The 12,143-nt window shown below is 41.4% G+C and overlaps 1 protein-coding gene and 1 non-coding gene across 2 annotated transcripts in view; one reads left to right on the top strand and one right to left on the bottom strand.

The window, feature by feature from the left end:
- Positions 1-8,032: 8,032 nt before the first annotated feature.
- PRKCI (protein kinase C iota) overlaps positions 8,033-12,143 on the bottom strand; it is a 63,372-nt gene continuing 59,261 nt past the window's right edge. The window contains exon 18 of the mRNA XM_045851422.1: positions 8,033-10,644. Coding sequence (XP_045707378.1) covers positions 10,557-10,644 — 88 coding nt within the window. The 3' untranslated portion in view covers positions 8,033-10,556. The remainder of the gene's footprint in view (positions 10,645-12,143) is intronic.
- On the top strand, positions 11,242-11,348 carry LOC123827586. Its single transcript, XR_006787250.1, has one exon. It is a non-coding gene; the product is annotated as a U6 spliceosomal RNA (small nuclear RNA).

Here is a 12,143-nt window from a genome sequence, read left to right as displayed (position 1 = left end):
CCCCCCTCAGCCTGGGTCCCTCCCTACTCTGGATCCAGAGCATCTGTCCTGAACTGTTAGGAGTGGAAGATCATAAACTACCATCGTCTTACAGGTCTATTTGTTAGAGCAGTGTAGCCTCCCCTAAGTAACACTCAGTGAGACCAGAGATTTACCAAGGCCCCAAGAGGGTTATTTATGGAGGTGGTGCCCCAGGCCATCGCCTTTATGTGCATGATATGAATGACCACCTATGCATATGCATAAGACTGTTTCCATGGTAACACGAGGTCTACTAGTTTGCATATCTGTCCTTTGTTTGGAACATAGAAAATATTCCTACAGATGCATCAATCTTTCCTATAGATGGTTTTAGAAATGGCAGTTACGTCCTCACACCTATACCCGCTGAACCTACAATGCCAAAAGCAATAGATCAGCCCAGTCCACCATCATTTATCACACCTCCTTGCCAGATGCCAGAGACCACAGAAAACAGGAACCTGGGAAGGAGAAATCAGAGGTTGCTTCTAACAAAGCAAAATTAATAGAGAGGGACTTTGTAATGTTACTCCAGGTTTCAAAAGGAGACAGATGCTCTTGTAGGTGAAAGAGTCACGCCAGCAGGGAGAGTATGAAGCCTAAACGTAGACCTGGAGATGTAGCCATAGGATATTAACCCTCACAATGCAAGAAGTCCAGTTTCTTAAAAAATAAATTTAGAAATGAACACATTAAAATAAAACAAACAGAAACAAAAAGCAAGAAAGTTTCCCTTCTTTCTCCCCCTCCTCCACGCCAGAAGGCCCATGTTTCCTTTGCCTATCTTAGCAGCAAACACGGGCTGGGGGATGAGAAGAGCAGTTACTTAGGGGGTAAAGGAGTCGGGCAGGGGGCGGGTGGTCAGAGGGGCAGGGGATTCTGCTGTTGTGGCACCCATGTGAAGACTCCCAAAGGCCCAGGGGGGTGAGCCCCAGAAGTTGTGTGAGCTACCAGGGCCAAGGATTCTGAAGTAGATGTGCAACGCCTCTCTTTTCATCCCTATCATCCCAATCCTAGGAAATCCTATCACAAACAGCCTGGAGTACAGAACTCATTGAAAATTCTCCTGGGTTCTTGGAAGCTTGGCAGAGCTTCAGAACTAGACCCTTTCCCCCACCCTCACTGGCCCATAGCAAGCACCTGGGTTAACCCCAGTGGGCTCAGCGCAGAGACAAAGGACACAGCATAGGAATCACAGTGCTGGAGGAAACGTGTTCTCTGGGTCTTTGGGTCTTCTCCCAGAGAAGAACTGAAGTCTCCCTCTGTTGGCCAAAGAGAAGAAGCAAAACATCCTGTTTACCTTCAGAAGTCATCGCAAAAAGTCATCCTGTCAAGGGTTCCTCCGTCGGGGGTGGAGGAAAGGAGGTTGTCCATAATTCTAGAACGATAGTTCCCAGATTTGCCATCTACATTAAACTTGACTCTGAGTGGCTTTTGAGTGTTTCTGAGAACCAAATCCACCCTCAAAGTATAAAATGTGCTGCCATCGAGGATTTCCAATGCTGTTCACCTGGCTAAGGGGACAGAGGCAGTGTAAGAACCACCTTTGCCTTCAGGAGAATCTGCATTCAGGAGAAGTCTCCTATGCTAAATTTTTCTTACAAAACAGAAAACGAATCATCAGCTGAAATCAGCCTATGCTTTTCAGTCTCTACAATATTTCAAGAGTCTCCTTTCCCTTGCTTGTCACTTGCTATGCCTGAGTGGTTGGGCCCTTCTCTAAACGCTTCCGTTTGCATCAGTGCTGGGGAATCCCAGAAAACCCCAGGATGATTCACGTTTCTGACTGCAGCACGAAGCTTCTCCAGCCTAGGCCAGCACTCAGTGTGTGGGTGAAGGCCTTTCCCTCTTGCCAATCTCTAAACTTTATTGAAGCATAAGAATCATCTGCTTGGTCGACTAAAACCTGCAAGTTTCCCTACCAACCTCAACTCTCGGGGAAGCCACAAGCCAGTGGGAACTCTCTCTCACCCATGACCAGAGCTAATGGTTGTTCACTCTCGAACTTATTTATTCATTTGATTAATATCTCTGGAGGGTGTCTGTGCCAAGCATTGTTCTAGGGCTGGGACTGCCATGGTAATGAAGCTGACAGACCCCCTGTCTTCATGGAGCACACGGCCTGGGGGAGGGGGCAGGTGGTAATGAAAGAAACCAGCAGATACATGATCATACATTGTGAGAGATGCTGTGAAGCAAAGCGCAGCGACAGCGGAGCAGAGGGACCTACTAGACAATGTGGCCTCGGGCTGTCCCCGCTGTGGAAGCAACACACACCCCTGAAGGATACCAGGTGCCCGTCCTGAGGAAGGGCAACGAAGGCGGCAGTATCACAGGCAGAGCACAGCACACGCCGAGCTGCTTCGGTGGCGACAAGCGTGGCAGAAAACGACTGCTGAGAAACCAGGGACAGGATCTGGTGTCTGACTGCACGTGGGACCCCTGGCCCACTGAGACACTGACGTTGTCGCAGATGGCGGGCCTCAGGGCAGTGCGGCGCGCCAGGTGCCACTGCTACCTCCAGTGAAGCAGAACAAGCCGGAGTGTGTGGAACGACAAACGGGCGGAGCCATAGAGCATGACCCCTGAAGCAGACGGGTTTTCACCCATAGACGGAGGAGGAATGCTGCGCCGTGGCGTGGAGGAACCGGGAGGCTGCTGAATCCCGCGAACCATTCGTGGGAGGGCGGCAGAAAAAGCAGTGGCCTCAGGGGAGAGTCGAAAGGGGAAGGAAGTGTACGAGGCTGAGAACACCGGTGTTCACTCACCCAGGCCGGAGGGTCCCGGTGAGCACAGGAGAAATGTAAAGAGGGAGAGGGAAGGTTGGGTTGGGGAAGGTGAGAGCAAAGGACAACGGCAATGAGAGTGCAGGGCCGGCTGCCTCACTGCGGTCACATCTGGGTGTCACCACAGATAGCCTGCAGAGGCGTACAGCTAACTCCAGCCTGTCTAAAAGAGCTAACCTCAGCAGTCAGCGAGTGAATTACAGGCGTGTGTGTGTGTTACAGAAGACATCCTAGTTTCCTGGCCATCAGCAGCATCCTGGTCTTTTTGGGAGGGAGTCATAGTTAGGTGAAGAGGCCAGCCTCGGATTATTTCATTAAGTAGGCTCACACCAAATGTTAGACATAGGAACATCTTCTGATAGGCTACCACACAGTTCTGAGTGCTTGAAAGAAAGGGGACCTGGACTGTCCGAGAAAAGTGTAATTCGTAGGTCTAAGAAATGGGAGGGTCAAGCATGGGTAGATAGAGCACGGCATCCTAGGAAGAGGCCGGCAGGGTGAGGCAACCAGGTGCAGAGCAAGGACAAAGCAGACCCACCGTGATGTCCATCAAGGAGTCAGTTAACAAGACTGAGTTTGCACACCAGTGCACTGGTTGTGTGTATTATCTCAGGGGACTCAGGCCTTGGAGCAAACTTTATATAAACTGTCTAGGGAGGCAACAAACACTAAAGCCATATGCACCTTGTAAGTTACTTAACTTCCCTAAGTCTTTTTGTTTTCATTTGTTGAACAGGGATCATAGTACATATCAATACAGATTAGTGGTTCTCAAAATTTAACTTGAGACCAGCCAGAGAGGCTAGCCTCACGTCACACCTACAAGGAGCTCAGTCCAGTGGCTCTGGAGTGGGAGGCATGGCCAGAGGGTTGTTGGGGTTAAATGAGGTGTGCAGAGTGTTCCGCATGGGCCTGGCCTGTGTTGGCTCTTAAAATCCATGAATGCTATTCCTCTTGGGGTGCACCGAACATCAAGGAGCAACTTTTGGGGGAAACCTTAACCTCCTTTGTCATTGCTAAAAATCAAACTGAAGTAAAAATGCCAGGACTCATAACTATAAGGCGCAAGCTTTCCCTTCTATTTCAAAATACAAAAAGTAACTCATATTTTTAAGGATGTCCACTTGGTCAGTGGGCAGATTTCATACATCCCAGTTACTCTTACTACTAGTTACAATGTGCAGATTATAACGTGGCATCAACAGCACAACAACCTAAAGAAGTTGTTGATGAAAAACCTGTGAAGGAGAAGGTGTGAGATTTTATGCAACTTACAACACATTGTACAGTCAGTTATTTTGGGCAATGAAATAAATAAATGTCTGGAATTGAAGGATGGTGGAAATTAATTTTCAATGAGATTACCAGCAAAATGTCTTTTCTTTGTAAACTGATTTCAACTACCTCTAGTACGAAAGTTTTGTGCAATAGCAATGTGGGTGCCAAAAAATATTAATACTTCCCTTCCCACCTTCTAAATTCTTCAAGGCTGGGCTAATAATCAAATTATCAGAGACGGAGTAACAGGAGAAAATCAAAGTTGAATATATGTGCATGGGGAATTCACATAGACAAGATCATTCCATGAAAATTCCAAAGACAGTGAGGCAACATTGGATATCTGGACAAAGAAGAAAAGTGGGAACGGGGTAATTAAATGTCATAAGTAAGAATGGGCAACTTACAGGTAGATGAAGAAGATTGAAACACACTGGAGGAAAATCCTTGCTAGGCAACTCAGAAACAACAGGATACAGGGGCTATCCAGCCTAGGCTGCCCGAAACCCTCTTGTTTACCGTTTGTAATTCAAACTAGGCTGAAGTGGACATCCAAAGATCTCCTTCCTGAAGCAGCTTTTCTCTGTCTGAATCTCACAAGCAGGAGAGGAAGGGGGGCTGTGTCGAAGGCTCTTTCTGAATATTTTCTCTTCCTTCTTCCTTCCTCCCTCCCTCTGCCCCTCCCTTCTTTCCTTCCTTTCTTTTTTCTTTCTTAAGATTTATTTATTTTGAGAGAGAGGGGAAGGGAGGGAGATAGAGAGGGAGAGAAACATCATTGTGCAAGAAAAACATCGATCAGTTACCTCTCAAATGCCCCCAGCCCGGAATGTGGCCCACAACCCAGGCATGTGCCCTGACTGGGAATCGAACTGGCGGCCTTTCCCTTTGGGGGGCAATGCCCAACCCACAGAGCCACTCCAGTCAGGGCCTTGTTTCTTAATAAACAGCTTAAAATTAAAATCCCCAAAAGTAGCTTCAGGGTGGCAAAATTTTGCCCTTCAGCAACATAGTCAAAATTTTTCTGAAATCATGTTTTTAATGAACAATCTGAGTATCTACAAATATTCATGGATCAGCCTTTGAATGACACTTGTTAATGCCATGCAATATTTAATATAGGAAGTCCCACAACTAAAGCATGTGGACAACTCTTAGATTTTGTTTTCATTGAATTCCTCTGTATTAAAATAATGAAGAACAGCCCTGGTTTTATGTTCAGCTAAAGATATCTTTCACAAATGGAACAGTACCCAGAAAGCATAAAATATGACGACACTCTTGCTCCCTATATCCCCAGTGCAGGGCACACAGTAGGTCCTCCTTTGTGTTTTATAAATACGGAACGTCCAACACCTAGAACAATTAAAGAAGGCGAAGCAATTCTGTAGAATCAAAATATACACGATCAACACTGGTAAAATCTTGGAACCTCTTGGTAACCCGCCTGTTGTGAACACACTGCCTCCTCCAGAGGAACAAGGTGCTGGCAGCTCAGGCCTTCTCTACAGCAAGACTGGCCCCTGGTGGTGTGACGCAGACAGAACCACCATTCTGAGGGGAGCAGAGGCACGACCGCCCCCTCCCATTTCCATGTTTTTCAGACCTCTTTACTTGGGGCAGAATGTTAATTTTTACTTTAATCATTGGGTAAATCCTCTACCTAAAGAGATAACATACACACAGAGTTTTGTTTTAAACTTAAGCCAACCTTCCTAGAATAAATTTATTCCTTATATCAAAAATTCCTTATGATAAAACTTTTCTCGCCCTGGTCAATGTGGCTCGGTTGGTTGGAGCGTTGTCTTGTAACCAAATGGTTGCACGTTCGACTAATGGTCAGGGCATGTTCCTAAGTTGTGGGTTTGATCCTGGTCCCAGCACCTACAGGAGGCAACCAATGGATGCTTCTCTCTCCCGTCAATGTTTCTCTCCCTCCCTCCCTCTCTAAAAGCAGTGAAAACAATGTCCTTGGATGATGGGGGGAACAAAACACTTCTAAATCCTGCAGAATCAGTATAGTGCTAGATACAGTCAGTATAAAGCCTCCAATGAATAATACATGAGTTAAAAATTTAAACTTAAAAGAAAAATTTAGCAAAACATCAAACCATTGGCACATACTCAGATTTTCTCATTAAAAGTTTCAAACTGGGTAAACTTGACTCAAACTGTTCAAAAATGTATACACCTTTCATAATCCTTAAATTTTAAAATCTGACTTTTAAATAAAAACCTAGAGACCCTAGAAAAAATTTATTTGGAAAAAAACATAAAAGGCCATAAAAAGTGTCAGAATTGGGCTCTTGTACTTAGGTGCATTTGACTCCTAAGTACACTTGGAATAATGTAAACAGTCACCCACCTTGCAGACAGTATCATGTAAGTTTTAAATCTGGTTATGTGGCACTACCTCTAGAAACCCAGCACTTTCCTTTTATGGAAAAAAACACACAAAGCATCTAATTTTTTCAAGGATTTTGCTAGCAGCTTTCAATGGGCTCTTTCTCACACAATTAGAATTTGCTTCTGACTAGCTAGACTTGAATTAAAGCTCGCTGGATTCCAGTGACTCCATCTGTCTTGTTACAACTTTCAGATAGCCTGGGAAAAGTCACAGTACACAGACACTTAATTCTTAGATACTTGTAATTTCACTTTCTTCTATAAAAACATTGAAAATAGTAACTGGAGTAAAAAAACCACTGTTATGCCCTGGCTGGTGTGGCTCAATGGTGTGGTGCTGGCCTGTGGACTAAAAGGTTGCTGGTTCAATTCCCAGTCAGGGAACATGCCTGGGTTGTGGGCCAGGTCCCCAGTTGAAGGTGTGAGAGAGGCAACTGATTGCTGTTTCTCTCTCACATCATGTTTCTCTCCCTCTCTCTCTCATCCTTTCCCCCTAAAAATAAATTAAATATCTAACAATATTTTAAAAAGTGGACACAACAGACCCTTAAAAAAAAGACACCATTAAGCCTGTAAGGCACAAATTGCTACATGAAGGTGAAGTGTACTGCCACATTTCACATCCAAAAATCACTCTCAGATTCTGAGCTAGATTCATTTTAATTACAAAGTCCAGAGATGGACTATACAAAATTAATCTAAGCAGAAGCATTGAACAATTCCTCTTTCTGTCTCCATGTAAAATCCATATTCCTGAGCTCAAAAGCCAAAAATGGTCACATGTACATATATATGTAATACACAGGCATCTAAGATTTCATTCTTACTGCATACGAATTCTGAAAGCTTTGTGGAACCTACCATAAACCTGAAAAATGTCTAGCACGGATTAATTACACGTTAAGTAAAACTGACAGGTTTTATTGGTGAAGCTGATAAACTATCATGACCACATAATGCATTTATTTGTCTTTTATCACTGTTGTGAAGATGAACATCTTCCTCAGCTGTTTTCCATCTCAAATGTCAAGGGTAGAGGTCCTATCCTTTTATTAGCCTCATTTAGCACCACGGATTAATAGATTCCAAGTATATTCTGGAGCAATAAACTCTGAATACAAACTGCTCAGACTGTCTGGGATATGGCTTTACACCTTTAACTAAGCCCTAAAGTCCTAGAGCCGAGAAGGGTCACTCCACAAAGGAGACCATCAAATGCACCGGACGGTTCACTGTTGCCCAGGTCCATGAGTCAGTCGCACATGTTCTTTGACTAGTCCCTTCCCCTTCTCTCCACCATTCCCCACCTCCCCTCTGGTCACTGTCAGTCTGTTCCATGTTTCCATGCCGCTGGTTCTATTTTGCTCATTAGTTTGTTTGTGTTCATTAGGTTCCTCTTACAGGTGAGATATGGTATTTGTCTTTCATCAACTGGCTTAGAGCAAAATTCCAAACCCTTAAATTCTCATTTTTCTTTTGGAATACATTTTGATATACTGTAAATAAATTTCTGGTCTGTTACATAATTAAAAAATGTTCCAATCTTGATGGGTATTAAACATTTTATTTAAAGATTTTAAAGTAAAAAAAAAAGGCACACAAATACAAGACTACATTATGATGACCACGGCAGTGTTCTACATGACAAAAGTCAAAACAAAATTTAAAAAGTGAATGTATAAAGCAAAGTACCTGACAGCCAATTCAGGCTGCATACACATAAAATGATCCGACCACATGCTTATACAAAATAAATTTTTTCTCAGAACACCAAAATTCCAACCATTCTATCAACTGCCTTTTTTCCCCTGGTGAGTATTTTCGGTGAACTTCTATATAATATAAAAATAATGGTCATGGCACTTAAACAGAACACAATTAAAAACATATTTGTAATGCAATTCTGTATAAAATATACACAGTAAATCTTACTAGTTTTTTAAAAAAAGATTTAAAAACAAAAGACCGCCCTGAACAATAGTTAAAACCTCATCACAGAAAATTGTTCATCATTTGCAACATTATTGATAGAAAACTGATGGACTTTTTTTGAGAAGATACCCAACTTGAAAAAGTCATTCATTTAAAATGTATTTAAAATAGTAGATAAAATAGTAACTCACTGCCTACCCCTTCTCAAAGTGTTTAATCATGAATACTCTTTCTAATATTTAACTACAGGACAAAATAAAAGAGTAACTCAAAGTTTTCTTAAAATGTGGTTCAAAGACCCAACGGAAACCTAGGGTTGGCCCTGTAATGTGCTTTTACATGAACTTATTCCACACTCTAAAATTTTAGAACTAATGCCCTAGGGGAAACAGTACCACTTAAAAGCAAGGTCATAACATACTTCTGACATAAGATGTCAGAATTTTCCATAAGTTTACCATTTGAGTGAATGCTGCTTTTTGTTTTAAAACAAGTCTTAGGTATTAAGAGAAACATATATACTTCTTAAATAAACATGTGGATGTATATAAACATTTTTCCTTTGAGGTTTTCATTGCTTTCAGACTTAATTATTTAAAGAAGAGAGTACATGGTCAGAAACTTTGGAAAAATTGTATTTCTAATGAAATGCAGCATCCAAAAAGAGAAGGTAGTTTATTAAATGCCTATTGATTTTAAATCTTTCTAAGTTGAAGATTCAATAGCTTTCCCCAAAATTAAATTTTACTAAGAGTGGGCAATTATAAGTAATTTAGATGATTATGGTTACTTTTTAAATCCCCTTTCATAAAAAATGTTTAAAATAAACAATAGAAAGATGCTATCTCTGGCATCCTTTTAAATAATACACTGCTAAACACTAATATTAGGAAAACATAATCTTAAGAACGCTGCCCCTGAAATGTGTTCTACTCTGCATTCCATGTGTTACCTACTGAACACAAACTCACCTAGAAGAGCTGGGAGGGGATGTGCGAGTGCATGCATGTGTCAACATTTACTCGTGGTCGTACTTTCCATGGATTTCACTGAAGACTCCATAAACTGGGTCCAAAAGTATGGACAGTGTGAAAAGTGTGTTTGGGGTAAGAAATAAGCATGTTTGACACATTATTTGGAAGATAAATTCATGTATACTATATTATAAGGAAAAATAGTATACATTCCATCTCCACTGGGTAAATGGAATGTTTTTACAAGTTTAGTAATAAGTAAGTGCCTCCTTATTTAATCCAATCACAAAAAGCAATTGTGTGATTTACTGTCCAATATGAAATAAATATTACCATTGCACTTTTTTGTATCTACTTTAAATTTCTATTTTTTCCTTTCTATATACTGAGACATTTTCCATTCAACTGCATCCTGTATCCTTTGATGTACATTTGTTAAAATCCAGGTAAAATTCTGGTTAAAGTGACACGCTCAAAAGCTAACCTCTTAATATATTAAAGAAATCATTTGCATCAGCTTTTCAAAAATAGCTAATGATTTAGAATCTGATTCTTAATAAAATGTACCTATCTTTTTTCCCCAAGAAGCATCTGTATTCCCCAAGTCTAAGCAAGCAATACCTTTTATTACCAATCAATTTAATAATGTTGCCTTAAAAATGAGTAATTATCCAAGGCAATATAAAATTTACAGTTGAATTTTTAAACAAAAAGAATTCGGAAACTAACAGGTAATATAATAAGTTGCTATATTTTGATTTATTCTTTTACTCCAAAATTAAATACTTAAATGACTTAGGGAAGAATGACAAAAATCATGGGAGGCTTATGATGTAGTAATGCCTGCTGCATGTGCCGTAATGCAACACTCTTTAAAAGCAGTGGTAAGTAGTTCCGTCAAACGAAAAAGACAGCTTTGTTTATCATCAGTAGACTGCTGGGTTACCAGTATTCTGACATGATTGTCTGGAAACTAGTCTCAATTTCTTTTCATAGTTAAACTTGGATGTAATTAACTGACTCTTATAGTCAACAATACAAGGTATTGAGTGCTTTTTTTGTAGGTGGCAAATATCAAATGGTTCATTATATCCAAGCCAGTAATGAGTCGTCCATGCACTGAACAGCAACAAAAGCAAAATGCACAGCTGAGAAGTGAGGATCAGACGCACTCCTCCGCAGACATCAGAAGAGGATTGATGTACTCAAAACCCTCAAATTCGGACTGATCGATCTTCCTCACAATATCACTGTTGGAACAAAAGTAAATACGTTTTCATGACTGAGATTTCTTCAACTTTTTATTTAAATGGTAAAATAAGATTAAGAAACAAAAATTAAGGTTAATTCATATAAATTATGGAAAAGAAGTTTAACAATTCTAGTTAATGTTAACTTTTGATCTGAATAGCATTCCTAATTACAGGTAAACATCCAGGTCTGAATTAGTATTCAATTTAGTATTCACCTCAATAGCCAGGTGGGATATATGGTGAAGAGAAGGCCCAGAAGAAGTGAACTGAAAGGAAAAGGCAACAGGAACAAGTACACTGAGAGACCTGCAATGCGGGGAGAACACCCCAGACCGGAGCGGGTCACAGGGAGGGGAGAGGCTGCCATTCTGCTACACCAGGCTTCTAGTTAACATATACGATTGAGTGGTATTACTGAATGTTTTCATATTTAATGTACACATCATACAAAGCACAAAGTTACACAGGATGTGGTCTTGTCCTTCAAGGAGGGGAGGTACCTTATATAACAGAAAGCCGCAAGAGACAGCAGCATCTGCTAAGTTACTGGACAAGCTAAGTCCTGTCATAACCACAGCTCTAAAGAAAAGGGTGGTGGCCGCTCAGATGGCACACATACTAAACTTGGAAGGATCCAGAGGAGACTACCATGGCCCCTGCACCAAGATGACATACAAATTTGTGAAGTGTTCCACATTTTTTGAGAAGTTCAGATTGGCAGTTTCAGAACAGTCACGGGGGGGATGTGGAGTACAGCAAGGGAAACATGGTCGGTAACACTGTGGTAACTCTGTATGGCGCCGGCTGGGTACTGGGAATGTCCTCCTAGAGTGTGTGACTGTTTAGCCACAGTGCTGTACACCTGAAGCTGATATGAAATGATTCTGAATATAAACTATGATTAAAACAATTTTTTTAAAGATTCAAGGAAGCAAAACAAAAGGTGATTTCTAGTTGGAGAAATCAAAAAAGGGAGCATTCACTTCATTAAGCACATACTGAATGAAATTATGAAATATTATGCTAAGTCTGGGGACTTTATTAGAGCTGGAGTCCAGGAATAGAGGGTATTAAAGTGGCAAATAATCCTAATGACTAGCTCAAAAATCCAGTAATGTTTACTCTATGGGTTTAACCTTGATCCATCAAAGACTGGGGTGCATTTGAGATAGCTCTGACAGGTAGGAAAGATTTTGGTAGGTAAAAATTGAGTGGGAACATAGAGTAAATGGCACAAGCAAAGGTTGACAGCACACTATCAGGGAATGGTGAGTAACCGGGACTGATCAGAACACAGTGCAGTGAGAGACACGAACAGAAAGTCAGGCTACAGCAGATGGTGGGAAGCCGTAAGTGCCAGCCAAGACAATAGATTTTACTTGCCAGGCAATGCAGGAGTTGCTAACAGTTTGTGATGTAAGGATTTAAAGAACTGGAGTGGTGCTTCATGAGGTGTCAGAGCAGGTTGCAAAGCAAAGGAGTCCAATGAGGAGGAT

This window comes from Phyllostomus hastatus, unplaced genomic scaffold (genome assembly GCF_019186645.2).
Source record: "Phyllostomus hastatus isolate PE091 unplaced genomic scaffold, TTU_PhHast_1.1 phas_contig_86, whole genome shotgun sequence".
NCBI lineage: Eukaryota > Metazoa > Chordata > Mammalia > Chiroptera > Phyllostomidae > Phyllostomus > Phyllostomus hastatus.
Note: the sequence above shows the minus strand (reverse complement) of the source record. Positions and strands in the feature narration are given on the sequence as shown.